At 40.9% G+C, this 19,463-nt stretch overlaps 1 protein-coding gene and 1 long non-coding RNA gene across 5 annotated transcripts in view; one reads left to right on the forward strand and one right to left on the reverse strand.

Moving 5' to 3' along the window:
- Positions 1 to 19,463, forward strand: part of LOC144693040 (uncharacterized) — a 63,923-nt gene that overhangs the window by 15,508 nt on the left and 28,952 nt on the right. The gene's annotated exons all lie outside the window — the stretch shown is intronic.
- Positions 1 to 19,463, reverse strand: part of mis18bp1 (MIS18 binding protein 1) — a 72,627-nt gene that overhangs the window by 14,182 nt on the left and 38,982 nt on the right. For all 4 annotated transcript variants that reach the window (XM_078562329.1, XM_078562326.1, XM_078562328.1 and 1 more), the window contains 4 exons: positions 15,497 to 15,660; positions 15,307 to 15,403; positions 7,624 to 9,274; positions 2,295 to 2,473 (listed from right to left, as the gene is read on the reverse strand). In XM_078562329.1, the coding sequence (XP_078418455.1) occupies positions 2,295 to 2,473; positions 7,624 to 9,274; positions 15,307 to 15,403; positions 15,497 to 15,660 (2,091 nt within the window). The remainder of the gene's footprint in view (positions 1 to 2,294; positions 2,474 to 7,623; positions 9,275 to 15,306; positions 15,404 to 15,496; positions 15,661 to 19,463) is intronic.

Genomic DNA, 19,463 nt, shown 5'->3' on the forward strand with positions numbered 1-19,463 from the left:
GCATTTGATCTGATGAGTGCAAGAGAAAAAGCTTCGGCAACATGCCTCTTTTCAGCAATATTCAAACATTGGTACATTTTCTGTAAAGCAGCATTGGTGACAGTACTTGCCTCTTAATGTCTGAACCTGATAATCATTCTTTCTTCATGCATCAATGATTAAACACAAGATTTATAAACAATGTAAAACAAACCTGGAATTGCTTATTCAATAGCAACATATATAGTGTGTTTAATGTAGCAAAAAGTTCCCATTGTACTTTATTGAGGCAAGGAAACAAGAGAAAGCCAAAGGACAGAGGATGGGCAACCAATAGCATGCTAAAAATGGAGCTGAGAGGGGAGGCAATGTTTAGGGAGGGAATTTGGAGAGTATGATGTATGTGGCTAAAAATATTGTGATAAGACAAACATGGTGGTGGTAGTGTGTTTAACCCTCTACCTCCAAGATCCTCAATAAAACCTACCTTCTTGATCAAGCTTTTGGTTGCCTCTACTCATATAACCTTTGTTTTGATGCTCATTTCTGATTATACATGGAACATGGTTTAGGATGTTTTTCTACAGTAAAGGCACTATATAAAAGCAACTGAATAAATTTGCTCCATTAATGACAAAAAGCTGTTTTGCTTCCACCTTTTCCAAAATAACCAAGTTTACTGCCCACTTGTGGCAATCCTGTTGACATGCAACTGATGAGTAAAAGGAATGAAAATGATTCAATAGTTACCGGTAGTTACAAGTGCATTAGCAAAGAATATTTGTTTGTGTTTTAGGGGAGGGAGGATTGCGATTTTTGGCAATGTTTTTCTGTCAATATAGAACACTGGAACATTGAATGCAAACATTTAAGGTGGGATCTCCCAGTCCTGCCTGTTGGCAGGATTTACTGGTGCTGCAAAGTTATTAGACTTTTGGCTGGCTCGCCACATCCGCCGCGGCGGAACCCGGCGCAATCGCAGCTGTATGGAAATCCCACGTAGCAATATAGTTTTTAAAAAATTCATTCATGGGATGTGGGCTTCGCTGGCTGGGCTAGCATTTATTGCCCATCCCTGGTTACCCTTGAGAAGGTGGTGGTGGTGAGCTGCCTTCTTGAACTGCTGCAGTACATGTGGTGTAGGTACACCCACAGTGCTGTTGGAGGGGAGTTCCAGGATTTTGACCCAGCAACAGTGAAGGAACTGCGATATATTTCCAAGTTGGATGGTGAGTGACTTGGAGGGGAACTTCCAGATGGTGGTCTTCCCATCTATTTGCTGCCATTGTCCTTCTAGATAGTAGTGGTCGTGGATTTGGAAGGTGCTGTCTAAAGAGCCTTGGTGAATTCCTGCAGTGCATCTTGTAGATGGTACACACTACTGCTACTGTACTACGGTGGTGGAGGGAGTGAATGTGGTGCCAGTCAAGTGGGCTGTTTTGTCCTGGTCGGTGTCCAGACAAGTGGGAAGTATTGCATCACACTTCTGACTTGTGCCTTGTAGATGGTGGACAGGCTTTGGGGAGTCAGGAGATGAGTTACTCGTCGCAAGATTCCTAGCCTCTGACCTGTTCTTGTAGCCATGGTATTTATATGGCGAGTCCAGTTCAGTTTCTGGTCAATGGTAACCCCCAGGACATTGATAGTGGGGGATTCAGTGATGGTAATACCATTGAACATCAAGGGGTGATGGTTGGATCCTCTCTTGTTAGACATGGTCATTTTTCTGACACTTCTGCGGTGCAAATGTTACTTGCCACTTGTCAGCCCAAGCCTGGATATTGTCCAGGTCTTGCTTCATTTGAACATGGACTGCTTTAGTATCTGAGGAGTCGCAAATGGTGCTGAACATTGTGCAATCATCAGCGAACATCCCCACTTCTGACCTTATGATGGAAGGAAGGTCATTGATGAAGCAGCTGAAGATGGTTGGGCTGAGGACACTACCCTGAGGAACTCCTGCAATGATGTCCTGAAGCTGAGATGACTGACCTCCAACAGCCACAACCATCTTCCTTTGTGCTAGGCATGACTCCAACATGTAAGTTGACGGGTGTAGTAGAGTGAATTTCTGAAGGCCCTTTTAAATCTTATATGATATTCAAAAAAAAATCTTTATATTCATGCACTGCTTATGAGCAAAACCATGGCCACTACATAGCAGTATTTTTTTTAAAAAAAGGGCGTGTGTTATGTTGGCCTACTTTTTCATCGTTTTACCCTTTCTGAAAATATCTGCCAATGTTGCCAATGATAAAAAAATCCTGAACTGCTTTAAATACTAACAAACCATCTCTAAGCATATGCATTCCAACCTTGCTTGTTTTTATTACTGGAACATTTTTTCTTCTGCTTCACATCAGGTCTTTTGGACAATTTCAGTTGATGTTCAGATGTGTACTTTTGCTGGCACTCCTCAGCAGAATGAGTTCCAACAGATGCTGCAACCGCTTCCCAGAAACCATGTTTATGTTTTGGTAACGCTGCAACAGTTCTAGCAGGACAAAAATCAATTTGAAACCTTGTTAAAGTTATCGCCAAGTCAAATAAAGACCACCAATTTGCAATATTTTTGTTTAAAAAACATTCTACATGTATAGCTGGAGTAAACCAAATTAAGTCACAAAGCAAAAGAAAAACATTTAAGTCTATCATTGAAGATTATTGTGACATGATAGATATTTCCCTGACCACCAATATTACTCTCTGTAGAACATAAAAAGGCACAGCGCATCTTAAAGTGTCTGCTTTGCCAGGCATTTCCTAAAAGTCCATTTGCCTCAGTAATTTGGCTATCGTTCTGAATCAGAGCCCATCATTTCTATCTTTTTTAAAACTTTTCTCTTTACCCCTCTCTTCTGTTGTCATGCCTCCTTCCACTTCTCTCCTCTCAGGTACCCTGCTGTCTTAAATCCCTAACCTAACCCTCAGTACACTGTACACCTTCCTACTCTCCTGCCAATATCCCAGACTGACATTCTCGTAGGTAAGTTAACAGCTTCCCAGCCACTTTTGGCATTTTACAAGGGGCTCTTCAAGGCACCCAGCACTGCTCATTACGAGCAACCGGTCCAAATATGCATTCTGCTCTCTTGCTGAACTTCTTGCTTGGTGTGCCCACTGAGGGCTAATCTAACCAATCTTCTCAGCCAACTCACCCCTCTCACTGCTGCCCTTTTGGACTCTACCAGTCTATCAGCTCTCACCGCCACTCACTTCATTCCTCTTCAGAAAGTCTACCCATCAGCGAACGAGGCCCTTGCTATCCATGAACTTATTGTGGATGATTGCTTCGACATCATCACCTTGACGGAAACCTGGCTGAGGAATGATGACACCCACTCCCTAAATGAAGCCGCCTTGTCTGGTTTACTTTCCACCACTTGCCCACTAGGACTGTTGCAGTGGATAAAAGCAAAATACTGTGGATGCTGGAAATCTGAAACAAAAACAAAAATTGCTGGAAAAACTCAGCAGGTCTGACAGCATCCATGGAAAGGAAGACAGAGTTAACATTTCGAGTCTGTATGACTCTTCATCAGAACTAAAGAGGAATAAGAAATGTGGTGAAATATAAGCTGTTTAAGGGGGGGTGGGACAGGTGGAGCTGGATAGAGGGCCAGTGATAGGTGGAGGCAAAGGAGAGATTGCCAAAGATGTCATAAACAAAAGGACAAAGGGGTGTTGACGGTAGTGATATTAGCTAAAGGATGTGCTAATGGTGACATTAAGGGTAGAAATCAGGATGAGCAAGTGACAGATAGCCCTAGTGGGGGTGGGGTGGGGCAAGGGATCAAAATAGGCTAAAAGGTGGAGATAAAATAATGGATGGAAATAAATTTTAAAAATAATAGAAATAGGTGGGAAAAGAAAAAATATATTAAAAAATATAATAATTATTAGAAAAAAGGGGGTGAGGATGGAGGAGAGTTCATGATCTGAAGTTGTTGAACTCAATGTTGAGTCCGGAAGGCTGTAAAGTGCCTAATCGGAAGATGAGGTGCTGTTCCTCCAGCTTGCATTGAGCTTCACTGGAACATTGCAGCAGGCCAAGGACGGACATGTGGGCATGAGAGCAGGGCGGTGTGTTGAAATGGCAAGCGACAGGAAGGTCTGGGTCATGCTTGTGGACAGACCGAAGGTATTCCGCAAAGCAGTCACCAAGTCTGCGTTTGGTCTCTCCAATGTAGAGGAGACCGCATTGGGAGCAGCGAATGCAGTAGACTAAATTGAGGGAAGTGCAAGTGAAGTGCTGCTTCACTTGAAAGGAGTGTTTGGGCCCTTGGACAGTGAGGAGGGGGAAAGTAAAGGGGCAGGTGTTGCACCTTCTGTGGTTGCAAGGGAAGGTGCCGTGGGAGGAGGTTGAGGTGTTGGGGGTGATGGAGGAGTGGACCAGGGTGTCCTGGATGGAATGGTCCCTACGGAATGCCGCCAGGGGGGATGAAGGGAAGATGTGTTTGGTGGTGGCATCATGCTGGAGTTGGCGGAAATGGCGAAGGATGATCCTTTGAATGCGGAGGCTGGTGGGGTGATAAGTGAGGACAAGGGGGACCCTATCATGGTTCTGGGAGGGAGAGGAAGGTATGAGGGCGGATGCGCGGGAGATAGGCTGGACACGGATGAGGGCCCTGTCAACCACCGTGGGTGGAAAACCTCGGTTAAGGATGAAGGAAGACATGTTACAAGAACTGTTTTGGAAAGTGGCATCATTGGAACAGATGCGACGGAGGTGAAGGAACTGAGAGTATGGGATGGAGTCCCTACAGGAAGCAGGGCATGAGAAGCTGTAGTTGAGGTAGCTGTGGGAGTCGGTGGGCTTGTAATGAATATTGGTGGATAGTCTATCACCAGAAATTGAGACAGAGAGGTCAAGGAAGAGAAGGGAAGTGTCAGTGATGGACCATGTGAAAATGATGGAGGGGTGGAAATTGGAAGCAAAGTTAATAAATTTTTCCAGGTCCAGACGAAAACACTCCTTTCAAGTGAGGCAGCACTTTACCTGCACTTCCCTCAATTTAGTCTACTGCATTCGTTGCTCCCAATGCAGTCTCCTCTACATTGGAGAGACCAAACGCAGACAGGGTGACCGCTTTGCGGAACACCTTCGGTCTGTCCGCAAGCATGACCCAGACCGTCCTGTCGCTTGCCATTTCAACACGTCGCCCCTGCTCTCATGCCCACATATCCGTCCTTGGCCTGCTGCAATGTTCCAGTGAAGCTCAACGCAAACTGGAGGAACAGCACTTCATCTTCCAATTAAGCATTTTACAGCCTTCTGGACTCAACATTGAGTTCAATAACTTCAGATCATGAACTCTCTCCTCCATCCTCACCCTCTTTTTGATCCCCTTTTTTCTAATAATTATTATATATTTTTTATATATATATTTTTCTTTTCCCACCTATTTCTATTATTATTTTAAAAATTTATTTCCATCCATTCTTTTATCTCCACCTTTTAGGCTATTTTGATCCCTTCCCCCCCACCCACCCCACCCCCACTACGGCTATCGGTCACTCGATCATCCTGATTTCTACCCTTAATGTCACCATTAGCACACCCTTTAGCTAATATCACTACAGTCAACACCCCTTTGTCCTTTTGTTTATGAAATCTTTGGCAATCTCTCCTTTGCCTCCACCTATCACTGGCCCTCTATCCAGCTCCACCTGTCCCACCCCCCCTTAAACAGCTTATATTTCACCACATTTCTTATTCCTCTTTAGTTCTGATGAAGAGTCATACGGACTCGAAATGTTAACTCTGTCTTCCTTTCTACGGATGATGTCAGACCTGCTGAGTTTTTCGAGCAATTTTTGTTTCTGTTGCAGTGGAGGTGTGGCTCATCACCAAATCACACCTTGGTGCACCCCCTACTCCTCTTGCACTTACTCCTGCTTTGAGCATCTAACCTTTTTCCACCCCTTTCACCTCTCACTCAAAATCCTTGTACTCTACCATTAACATTTTCTCACCAAGATATCGTCATCACTTTCCTATCTCGGGTTCTGTAACAAGCTACTTCTCATCCTTAGTGATTTCAACTTCCATTTCAATTCATAATGCTGTCTCTCCTGAGTTCACTGTGCTTAATCTCTCCCTCCATTTAATTCCCCAACACATTCATATCCAGGATCACCCTGGAATGCAAAGATAACCTTCAAGTGAACAACAGGACTGAAAAGTTTGTCCTTGTTACATATTCCACCTCCATGCCACTGATTTAAATGGGTATGGTAACCTATTTGTTATGGGAACGGACTACAAAACCAGAGGTGGCGAGTTCAAGTCCCACCATGGCTATACGGGAAACTGAATGAATTAAATCTGGTGATTTGTGAACTCTCTCCAGATAAAATAAGCAGAAAAGCTGCCTGACTGTCTTAGAAATCCAACTAGTTCACTAATACCCCTTTGAGTACGGAACCTATCACTCTTACCCAGTTTATCAAACACATGACTCTTAATGTCCTCAAGACAACTTGTGATGGGCAATAAATGCAGGCTTGCTAGTGTTGCCCAATACAAAAGAATTTCATTTCTCTTCTCAGCCATTTCCTCATGCTGTACTAGACCATACAAACCTTTGGTGCTCTTGGTTCAAATCAGTTATCACCAAGACATAACGTGACATATAACTGCATAAATAACACTCCCTACCTCTGCTGAAATGCCTTTGAACGCTTTTCTCACTTTCTAGATTTAATCTTTCCTATTCTCCTTGCTGACTTCTCATACCCCATAAGCTCCAAATTGATCAGTTAGTTGCCCATATACAGCAGTTATTTCTCCTGGTCCATCAAACCTGTTCTTGCTGAACTACACTAATCTATGCCCTCAATACATTGAATTTAAATCCTTTCACAGCCTCGTCCTATGCATACAATCTCCTCTAGCCTTGTGTCTCATAGCTATCAGCCTTCCAACACTGGCTTTTTATGTACCCTGCCCCCCTATTGCATTGTGGCAAAATCGTCAGCCACCTGAGCCCCAGTTTTCAGAAATCTCATTAAACCTCAAGGATTTTTAACCTTAAAAACTTTCTCAAAAACACCTTTACAACAAAGCCACCTCTCCTACACCTCACAATAGTTTGGCATTTGTTTCATTTATTTTATCTACTTTTGTTCCCCCATGTGAATGGTTTGGAGACATTAGCCAGGTTAACGGTCGTAAGTAAACACAAGTTAGTATCCCGTTTATTGAGAACTAATAAACCCAGACAAACAAAGCATTTGTACTATGCCGTGCTTTCAACCAAGGCAAAATTAGCTGTGGATAGAGAAGCTCTGGAAACTGTTCAAATAGTTTGGGTACAAGCCTCATTAAGGTAAAAATAAAGATATTTGAAGACTAATTGAGAAATTCCAAATTTAACTGGAAAAAAAAATTATTTAGCTAAGTCTTTAAGACATTGGTACCATAAAGATCTTAAAACTAGGGCACTATATGTACAACAAGGAACACTTTATCCCAGTATTGAAAAAAAATAAACCTATGCTCAAGTTGTATAAACGCAATATCCTAAGTTATTGGTATGAATTACTACCAAGAAATTGGCTTGCAAAACATATGCTTTAAAAAAACTCAGCATACATAGTAACAGGATAATAAAATTTCCTTAACCCTTCAACTGTTCTTACCTGTGCAGGCAATGTAGTTCTTCCTTAGTCCAAAGTTCTGCTTCAGTATCACGAGAATGCAGCCATATCGGCTGTTTTGGTTGCTTTTTCTGACTAGGCCTAGAATACAATTCAGGGCTGACGTCTGTATCTAATATTTTCCTAGGTACAGTCTTTTTATTTGAAGATTTTGTTGAACATTTCGGTTTTTCTTCTACAATAACTTCAGTCTCTGAAACATCCGTAACAGTTGACAGGAACCTATTAAATTGATTCTTAGGTTTTCTTTGTGAAGCACGTTGGTTACACTTTGATACACTGCTTCCAACATTGTGGTGACTTAATTCTGCTTCATTGATTGGATGTGACAAAGATTTTCGAACTTTGACATTTATTTTTGAAGAGCATTTCAGCATACTTTTTGTAGTCCCCTCAGCACAGCCAGTATACAATCCCACCGTCGACTTGTCTGTTTTAGGATGCAAGGAAGTCTGAAGCTTTTGAACACCAGTAGTTTTCTGACTTCCAGGACAACAGATATTACTTAAGGTAAACTGCTCAGTATTGTTTTGTCTGATTTCCGTGTTGGTTGGAACAGAGTTGGATGATATCAACGTTTCAGACAAAATACAATCTTTATTAATCATTGAAGGGGTTTGTTTAAGCTGGACTGAAGATGCTTCAGACTGTGGCGCTGTGACAGCAGTGCAGTTAATATTCTCTGTAGTTGAAATAATTTGCTTATTTACTGGTGCTTGATTTTGTTTATTGACATACCGTTTGTAGTTTAGACTTCTCATTTTCCTTTTGATGTTAATTTTGGCACACTCCCTAGTCTCCAAACTGTCATCTTCTGAGTGACTCAATTTGATAGATTTTTTGATTGATTTTGAAGAACGATTCACTTCTGTGGGTCTCCTTTTAGACATATTTTCAAAACTATCATTGTCACTTGTATCCTCCATTTCAGATGAATTACTAATTTCTGCTAAAGACCTATTTCTTCCTTTTTTCCCTTTGCTTTTGACATTATCTAATGACTCATTTGATTTTATTGCCCTACTTCTTAATTTGTAAGAATCACACGGCTTCGCTTCCGTGGGTCTATTAGTCTTGATTTCAAAAATGTCATCGTCACTTGTATCCCCTATTTCGGGTGAATTACTCATTCTTGTCATTGACATATTTCTTTTGCTTTTGTTTTCAACATTAGATAATGACTCACTTGATTTTATTGTCCTATTTCTTAATTTGTAAGGATCACGCAGTTTTGCTTCGATGGGTCTCCTATTGGACTTGCTTTCAAAAATGTCACAGTCTCTTGTAACCTCTACTTCAGATGGATTAACCATATTTACAGTGGCCAAAGTCCTTCCTTCACTTCCATTTATATGGGCATTGTGTGACTCATTTAATTTTACCGTTTTGTTCCATAATGCATGAAGATTACGAATTGGTGTCACAACAACAGTTGGATTTAGGGTACCATATTTTTTGTTAATTGATCTTTTTGTTCTTGTTTTCGAAGTACTTTCATCCATGCTTGAAGCAGCCTGTCCTGACAACTGTTCGTGTGTCTGATTTCTCGTGATATATTTCACTGGTCGGTTTTTGGACTTTTCATTTGCCTTTTTTCCCCCTTTGGCATCTCTTTCCATCTTCAAAACTGGATCTATTAGAAGACATAAGCTAAAATTTAGCTGGAGATCTGGTATTCAAATAAAGTGAATGTTTACTATAAGGATATATTAGCTATCATTAGGCATTGCAGTCAGCACTCCATGGGAAATGATAAATCTACAATAATAGTAAAACGCAATAAGAATTTTGGACAAATGGCACTTCTATTCCACTCGTCACCATTCCACCAATTCCTGGAAGCTGTACTAGATTTCCCTAAAGGACTGTTTGAACATGTGGAAAAATAGTTCCCCAGGTGGTTAATAAAATATTTCTGTGGCGTTGCCTTTCAGAGGTGCATAACTGCAGATGATGCCTTGAATTTATAAAAGGAAAAAATGTACAACCTTTAATTTTGACTGGTTTATTAAAGTTTTTCACCATCAGGGTGTGATAGTGGTGGTAACTACTTCAATTGTTTGAAAGCTTAAGCAAAAGCTTGATCTACATGCTCTAACATCTTTATAAATACTTGGGAAGCCATGGAGGCAGAAGATTCTGATACAACAATCTTAGAAGAAACCTTGCATTTGGAACTGAAGGCAGCAAATACTCAATTACAGTGATGCTCAAACTCTCATTTGCGAGCTCTTTCCAGAAAATGTGGACATGGAGCTACATTTAAAGCAAAGCCTCTTTGGTTGGAAGGAAAATCAGGTTTATTCTTTTACAGGCACATGCTCTGATCTGCCCTATTTTCTGATATTTGCTGCACCCAGACAATTCCATGTACTTTTGTACAGTCCAGGAAAATTTCCCCCAAAATTAAGTCAAGAGCATCCACTGCTGCAGTATAGTGTTCTGAAAGACGCTTCCTTCAATCTAGATACATTATGTTTATCTAATGGTTTACAAAAAATAACTAAATTCAAATGCAGGGAATCAACAGGAAAGAGTCAGTGCCAAAACAAATGAAGCATTCAGAATGTGATTACTTAATTAACATGTGCAAATGCAATATTTAAACATCATGATGTCACTGCATCAGAACTATTAGTCGCCCCCCAATTTGTTACCTTAGCTTATGTGCAGAATATGAAAAGAAGAAACGTTACTATTATTTCTAAAATGGCAACTAAGTAGCAATGTGGAAATAACAGACAAGGACTCAAAGCCGATGAATGAAGCCATGAAGATTCTTGGCACTCAGATGTTGATGCCAAGTGCTTGGCCAGCTGACGGACAATTTCTTATTGTCCCATTTCATGAATCCCTAACCCCACTTGAATGAAGTTCCTTATTAAAAGGTACTTATTCTTGCTTTCATTATTATGAGAAACAAATACATGGAACATTTCTGGAAGGTGAACAACATGCTCTTCTCACATCTAGTCTGTTACCTGTAAGGAGTTTACATTGGGTAATGAACATGGATACACAAGGGGATCTAGCTGAGGTGTTTAAAATGATTAAAGGAGTGGTGGAGGGTGCCCAGAACAACCTTAAAATTAGAGACAGATCTCAAGATGACTTCAGGAAGCACTTCTTCACACAACAGGTAGCAAAAATGTGGAACCCCCCCAACCCCTCAAAAAGCTTTTGAGATTAGGTCAATGGAAAATTTCAAAACTCAGATTGATAGATTTTTGTTAGGCAAAACTACAGAACCAGAATTAAGATACAAGCCAGCCTTTATCTAATTGAATGGTCGAACAGGCTGGACTTGCTGAATGTTCTACTCTTGTTTATAAGGGAGGCATAAAACATAATGTCAGGAAAAACCAACAGGTACTTGAGACATGGATTAAGTTAGTGGGTCCAAATGTTCATTAGGGTGCATACCTTGGGGCATATGTGGAGAGTAAATCAATGTTCTATTAATCTGCATATATCCAGCAGATACTTTACTTTCCTATTTAAGATTTACCCACCAGCAGGGGTCAGTGCAGCTTGGCCATGTGGAATGTGCATCTTGCAGGATGTGGGAAGCCATGCAGGCACAAAGTGCCCTTGATGACTACATCTGCTGGAAGTGTCACCAGCTGCAGAAATTTGAGCTCCGAGTTGCGGAGCTTGAGCGTCGGCTGGAGTCACTGTGGTGCATCCACAAGGCTGAGGATTATGTGGATAGCACGTTTAGAGAGGTGGTCACACTGCAGCTAAGAAATACACAGGCAGAGAGGGAGTGGGTGACTGCCAAGGTATCTAAGAGAAGCATGCAGGCAATGCAGAAATACCAAGGCTCCCTCGCTCTCTATTCATTTTTTCCATTTTGGACACTGGTGAGCGAGATGGTTCCTCAGAGGACTGTTGCAAGAACCAAGTCTGTGGCAAAGAGTGGGAGTGCTATAGTGGTAGGGGATTCCATAGTTCAGGACGCAGTCAAGCGTTTCTGCAGTCATAGATGTGACTCTAGGATGGTATGTTGCCTCCCTGGTGCCAGGGTCAAGGATGTCACAGAGCAGCTGCAGGACATTCTTTTAGGGGAGGGTGAACAGCCAGAGGTCGTGGTCCACATTGGGACAATGACATGGGTAGGAAAAGGGATGAGGTCCTGAAAGCAGATTTTAGGGAGCTAGGAAGGAAGGGAGTTAAAAAGCAGGACCTTAACAGCAGAAATCTCAGGATTACTCCCAGTGTCAGGTGCTAGTGAACATAAGAGTAGGAAAATTGAGTAGTTCAACGCGTGGCTGGAGAAGGGAGGGCTTTAGATTTCTGAGGCATTGGGATCAGTTCTGGGATAGGTGAGACCTGTACAAGGAGGACAGGTTACACCTTAACAGGATTGGGACTAGTGCTCTCTCGGGGACGTTTGTTAGTGCTGTTGGGGAGGGTTTAAACTAGATTGACAGGGGGATGGGAACCTGGGGGGAAATTCAGAGTGCAGAGGAGAAAAACTGGCAGTGGGAAGAAGTGAAGTATCAACTGATAACAAGGATATATCAGAGTTGCATCAATGTAGATATAATACTTGGAGAGTTTGAAAATTAGAGTAGGCAACAGTAAGTCATTAGATGGGGTCAGAATAAGCGGGAAAGTAAAAAAGCCTAAATCAGGGCTTTCGTGCATACATGTGAATGCATGGAGTGTGATCAATAAGATTGGTGAACTGCAGGCACAGGTTGAAAAATGCAATTATGATATTATTGCTATAACAGAGATTTGGCTCAATGAAGGGCAGGACTAGGCGTCAAATATTCCTGGGTATGAGGTGTTTAGGAGAAACAGGAGAGGAAGAAAAGGAGGCAATGGCAATATTGGTTAAAGATGGCATTACAGTACTGGAGAGAGAGGATCTTCCAGAGGGGTCAAGGACAGAATCTCTCTGGCTAGAGGTAAGGAATGGGAATGGTGCAATAACATCGATTGGTGTAGTATATAGACCACCAACTAGTGGAAGGGATGTGGAGAAACAAATCTGCAAAGAAATTACAGAGAGGTGCAAGAGTTATAGAGTAATCATAATGGGGGACTTCAATTATCCAAATATAGACTGGGATAGGAATAGTACAAAAGGACAAGAGGGGCAAGAGTTCCTGGAATGTGTTCAATATAATTTTCTACAGCAATATGCTTCTAGTCCAATGAGAGGACATGTGCTTTTGGACCTGGTTCTGGGAATGAGTTGGCCCAAGTGGATCAAATATCAATGGGAGAGTCTCTAGGGGACAGTGACCATTGTATCATAAAGGTTAGGTTAATCATGGAAAAGGACAGAGAACAATCCAGAGCAGGGGTAGTTAATTGGGGGAAAGCCAACTTCAATGATGAGAATGCACCCGAGTCAAGTGAGTTGGAATCAAATGTTGGCAAAGACAGTGGATGAGCAACGGACCACCTTTAAAGAAAAAGTATTGCAGGCAATGTCAAGGTATATTCCCTTGAAGGGAAAGGTAGGCCAAATAAATCCAGAGAACCCTGGATGACGAGTGAGATAGAGGTAAAAATGAAAAGAAGGAAGTGCACGTACGACAGATGTCAGGCAGAAAATACAATGGAGAATCAGGCTGAATATAGAAGAGCCAGAAGGGAAGTGAAGAAACTAATGAGAAAAGCAAGGTCAGCGCATGAAAAGGGGACACAAAAGGGAATCCCAAGGTCTTCTATAAGCATGTAAATGATAAAAGGATGGTAAAAGAGTAGGGCCGATTAGGGACAAAAATGGGGGCTTGCATGTGGAGGCTGCAGAAATGGCGGAGGTGTTGAACGAGTACTTTGCATCTGTCTTTACAAAGGAAGAATTTGAAACTAGGCCGAGGCGAGAGAGGAGCTAACTAGTACACAGAAGAACTGAAAATCGAGAGGAAGGAGGTGTTGAAAAGGCTATCTTTACTTAAAATAGTTAAGGTACCAGGACCAATTGAGATGCATCCAAGGGTACAGAGGGAAGTGAGAGTGGAAATTGCAGAGGCACTAGTGATAATCTTTCAGTCTTCCTTAGACGCAGTGGAGGTGTCAGAGGACTGGAGAACTGCGAATGTTACACCCTTGTTCAAAAAGGGGTGCAAGGATAAAGTTGGCAACTACAGACCAGTCAGTTTGACCACAGCGATAAGGAAACTTCAGGAAACTATTGTACTGGATAAAATCAATAATCACTTCGACAAGTGTAGGATAATTAAGGAAAGTCAGCATGAGGAGGTAACAGAGAAGGTTAATAAATGAAATGCCGTTGATGTGATATATATGGATTTTCAAAAGGCATTTGATACAGCACCACATAACACTCTTGTGAGCAAAATTCTAGATCATGGAATAAAAGGGAAAGTAGGCACTTGGATAAGAAATTGGCTGAGTAACAGGAAACAGAGTATTGATAAATGGTTGTTTTCCAAATTGGAGGAATGTCTGTACTGGAGTACCCCAGGGGTCAGTTTGGGGCTCTTGCTCTTCCTGATATATATTAATGACCTAGGCTGTGCAGGGCATGATTTCAAAATTGGCAGATGTTAAGATGATTGGAAATGTTGTCAACTGTGATGGGGATAGTCTTGAACTTCAAAAGGACATAGACATGTTGGTGGATTGGGCAGACAAGTGGCAGATGAAGTTCAATGCAGGGAAGTGTGAGGTGATTCGTTTTGGCAGGAAAGATGTGGTGAGACAGTAGAAAATAAAGGGAGAGCTTCTAAAGGAGGTGCAGGAACAGGGGCACCCAGTGAATACGTACATAGGTCATCGAAGATGGCAGGGTATCTTGTGAGAGCAGTTAATGAAGCCTATAGTATCTTAGGCTTTATTAATAGGGGCATTGAATACTAAGGAGGTCATGTTGAACTTGTATAATACACTAGTTAGGCCTCATCTGGGGTACTGCGTCCAGTTCTGGGGGCCAAGCTTGAGGAAGGTTGTGAAGACACTGGGGAGCATACAGAGGAGATTCATGAATGATTCCCAGGATGAAGAACTATAGCTATGAGGATAGATTGGAGAGGTTGGGACTCTTTTCCTTGGATAAAAGGCGGCTGAGAGGAGACTTGATAGAGGTATTCAAGATCCTGAAGGGTATGGACAGGGTAGTGAGAAACTGTTCCCACTCAAGAGAACAAGAACAACTAGAGGGCACAGATTCAAAATAATTGGCAAAAGGAGTAAATGTGATGTGAGGAAATTCTTTTTTTCACCCAGAGGGTGGTTGGAGTTTGGAACAAACCTCCTGAAAGGGTGGTGGGGGATAAGTTCAATCGAGGTATTCAAAAGAAAATTGGGTTGCTACCTGAAAAGAGAGAATGTGCAAGGTTATGGGGATATGGCAGGGGAGTGGGACAAGGTGGAATACTCTTTCAGAGAACCAGTGCAGACTCAATGGGCTGAATGGCCTCCTTCTGCACTGTAAAGATACTGTGATACACAGATCTAGCAATCTTTGTGGCATGGATTTCACCCTGTCTGATATTAACTTCATATCAGTGTCAGCAATCCCAGCACTATGATGATGGCGAGTGCTGACAGTTTTGCTGTCATCACAACTGCAAAATTAGGCCACTACACATTAAATACAAATCAACAAATCTATTCTAAGAACCGAAAGATAGCATGAGCATCTATTGCAAAAATATTCACAGAACTGTTACATTTTCTTACTTCTATTTTGTCTTGTATTTAGGCCTTCTGTGGACGCTTTTTGTTTTTTCTGCTGATTTGAGGTCCTCAAAGAATTTTCATTTCTGGCATTCATTTTCTATGTTTTTATTAATATAAAAAAAAACCAAAAATAGTTACTTGAATAACTTAAGTACTTATTATTCCATTTATTATAAAGTATTATACTCACTGCACTATTCCGAGTGCTGGAAGTCAAGTAATCAGTTCCACCCTCAATGACAGTAACGTTCAAGGTATTATCAACAATTAAACGCTGTCCCCGCCAATACTCCAATGGTGCTTTAATGTAACGGCCACTACGGCTAGTCAGTGTGCCTCTTTGCATTGATGTTTCTGTGGAAATTTTAATTTTAATAAAGTAATGTAAGCCATTTAAACAGTCTTAAATATCAAAACTCAAATAAGTAAACAGTTTTATAAACATGAGGAAATTAAAAGTAAATTCTTTCTGTAGTTGACAAATTAAATAGCTAGGGATTTTCTGAGGTTACCAGGGCTTAAAACTTCAGAACACTTAATAAACTGCAAAATTGATAAACCAGCAGCCAGTTTCTTGCACTCTTTTTCTAAAAATAATTGTTGGTTTTATTTTACTTACTAACACATGGAAGCAAAATAAATTAATTCTCAAGATAAAAGAAAAGCTTTAAATAGCTAGTATGCATAGATAGAATTTAATGGTCTTGTCATAAATTTGTGTACTCTGCTCAATTATTGGTAACCCTTAGACATATATATTTGAAGTGCCCTTGCGCCTAAGCTGGAACCACAAAATCCCAACTCCATATTTTGGTTGGGCTATAAGGAATGAGAAAGATCAAGTCAACCCATTTAGATCACTGTGTCAGTTTCATCCTTTTTTCAGGCCATAGACCACATTAACCTGTGATCTACCCTGGCAACAAACTCTCACCTCTCTACTTCCTACTGCATCACGAAAGTGAGAAAGCCTGAAGACGACTAGAGTAAATTTTATATGTGGTGTCTTAAAAATAAGTTGAGCTATAGGGCTTTCTATCCATTTCTATGTCCATCTTTACACATTATTAGTTTGGTAATAGGATCACAGCCTTCAATTGCTTAAATACAATCTATTTTTTCTCGAGAAAGATGAACTTATTGACAAGCCCACTGACATGGTGGATAAAAAAGATGGTTGTGGATGTTATCTACATGGACTTCCATAAACATTTAATAAGGCTCTACAAAAATTGAAATCACATGGAATTGGAGGCTACCTTGAGACGTGGGTTAGAAATTGTTTGTGATGTAGGGGACAGAGAGTAGGGATAAATGGAACGTACTCTAATTGGCAGATGTGACTAGTCGTGTTCTATAGTTATGCTTGATCTTTTCATCATATATATCAATGACTTGGTAAAGGAATAGGTTGCACATCCAAGCTTGTAGATGACACTACGTTAAGAGGTACACTAAGTTGTGCAGATGAACAAGGAGTTACATGGACACAGAAAAGGACACATACAGAATAAGTGAGTTGTTAATACTGTGACAAATGGGACTCTATGCGAGTAAATGCAAGGTAATCTACTCTGGATCCAAGAAAGATAATCTGGAGCATTTTCTAAAGGGTGAGAAACTAAATATTGTGGAGAAACAAGGAGATTTGGAGGTCTAAGTACACAAAACACTAAAAGTTAGTGGACAGGTACTAAAGGTTATCATAAAGACCAATGAAATATTGGACTTTATCTCAAGGGGATTGGAATACAAAAAGATGTTTCAGCAAGAAGTTACAAAATGCTATGGATAATTTTTGCCCCCTGGCCGAATCTATGCCATTTAGAATTTGGTGTGTGGAAGTGCAGGTTCATCCACATTGGGCCCTAGAAAGACAAGTCAGAATATTTTCTTAATGGTGAGAGATTCAGAACTCTGGAAGAGCAGAAGGATGTATATCTACACAAATCATTGAAAGCTACTGGACATAGTAAAAAGCATTCAAAAAAGACAATGGAATGTTGGCTTTTAGCTCAAGGGGGCTGGAATACAAAGCGGAGGAAGTTATGCTTCAGTTATAAAGTCTTGGTCAGGCCTCATTTGATGTACTCTGCTCAGTTTTGAGCACCATGCCTCAGGAAGGATACACTCCTTGGAGGGGGCACAATGCAGGTTAACCAGAATTTATATCAGGATCTAAAGAGTTAAATTATGAGAAAAAGTTGCATAAAGTTGGCTTGTAATCCCCTGAGTTTATAAGGTTGTAGAGTAATCTAGAGTTTAAAATGACAGAAGGACACAAGTGAGTAGATACAGAGAAGGTATTTCCTATGGTGGGGAAATCAAGAACAAGGAGGCAAAATCTTAAAATTAGAGTTCCATCATTCAAGAGTGAAGTCAAGAAGCAATTTTTCATGCAAAGAATAAATGAAAATATGAAATTAAGAGATGGAAATAGAATAAATAAATGGAATTCACTCAATCAACATCTGTGGATATTGAACAGATTGAAATGTTTATGAATGAAACTGATAGATTTTTATTGGGTATTGATATCAAGGAAAATGGAACAAAGTTGGGTAATTGGATGTGAGGTACAGATCACCCATGATCTGATTGGCAGAACAGGCTTAAGGGGTTGAATGGCTTACTCCTGTTCCTATGCAATATAAGCCAGGTTATGCTTTAGATTACAAAACAATTTATTAATTAGACTGCAATTGACAAAGCAATGTTATTCCTTAGTAATTCATTTTGATTAAGTCTCATTTATACACCTAACCCCATCCTCCCTCATAAACTACACCTTACCTCCAACCTCCTTTTCCTCTCCACATCCTATCTGACCGTGGCAAAGGTAAACTATCCTTTCGCATCCTTTTCGATCTGTCGTCAGTCTTTGACCTGATTGATCAACTATTTCCTCTTATCTAACTGTAGTCAGAGAATTGCCTGGAGTGGCATATCTTCCCACTCCTGCAGTTACTTTCGATGACCTCCAAGGATCCATATCACGATCCCCTCCTACTTCTCATCTACATGCTGTCCCTCAGCGACATCATTCAAAAACACATCAGTTTCCACATATATGCTGATGACATCCAGCTTTACATGACCACCACCACTTTCAAACCCTCCACCATCTCTAGGTTTTCAAACTGCTTGTCCAACATCCATTGCTGATCAAACCTACTTCAATTAAATTCTGGGAAGACCAAAGTCATTGGCTCCAGTCGCTCCTACAAACTCTGTTCTAAAGCCACCAGCTCTATTGCTGTCTTGGAAACTGTCTGAGGCTGAACCAGATTGTTGGTGCTATATTTAATCCTGAAATGAGCTTCTAATCACAAGTCCATGTTGTCACTAAGACCACCTATTTCCACCTCTGTAACATCGCACAACTCTGTCTCTGCTTTAGATAATCGGCTGCTGAAGCCTTAACCATATCTCTGGACTTGACTATTTGAAAGCACACCTGATCAGCCTTCCACATTCTACTTTCCATTATCATGAGGTCGCACAAAACTCTGTTGCCTCTATTCTAACTCACTACAAATCCTATTCACCCACGCCTGTGCTTGCTGAACGGCACTGGCCCATGGTTAAGCAATGCTAATTTTAAAATTCACATCCATGTTATAAAATCCTTCCAGAAAATTCCAAAAAGACCTCACCCCTCTCCATCTCTAGAACTTCCTCTAGCACCACAACCCTCTGAAGTACATGTGTTCCTTTAATCCTGGCCACTTGAGCATCTGATTTTACTGGTTTCACTATTAGTGGATATTGCCTTGAGCTGACTGAGCCCCAAGCCCTGGATTTCCCTCTCTTAACCTCTTCAACTCTTTTCTCCTTTAAGACAACCCTTAAAACCTATCACATCTTCCTTAATATCTCAGGCAGCATACAAGTTATTGTTGTAAACTTGCAGTGATTATATCCCAAAATCCGTCAGTGTTGTTATCACATACGAAATAAAACAAAAACGGCAGTTCCAATCTACTAACACACCCAGCGAAGATGCTGTAAGTTGCAGTTGTATGGTTTGGCAGGTGACATCAGGTTATCAATGCTTGGTTAGCAATTCTTCATGTATGATTCTACACAGGTAATGCCAGCAAACTATTTGATTATAGTTGAGGGTATCATAGGCTCGTCAACTCTTGTTGGACTTG

Source organism: Cetorhinus maximus, chromosome 18 (assembly GCF_964194155.1).
Source record: "Cetorhinus maximus chromosome 18, sCetMax3.hap1.1, whole genome shotgun sequence".
Classification (NCBI taxonomy): Eukaryota; Metazoa; Chordata; class Chondrichthyes; order Lamniformes; family Cetorhinidae; genus Cetorhinus; species Cetorhinus maximus.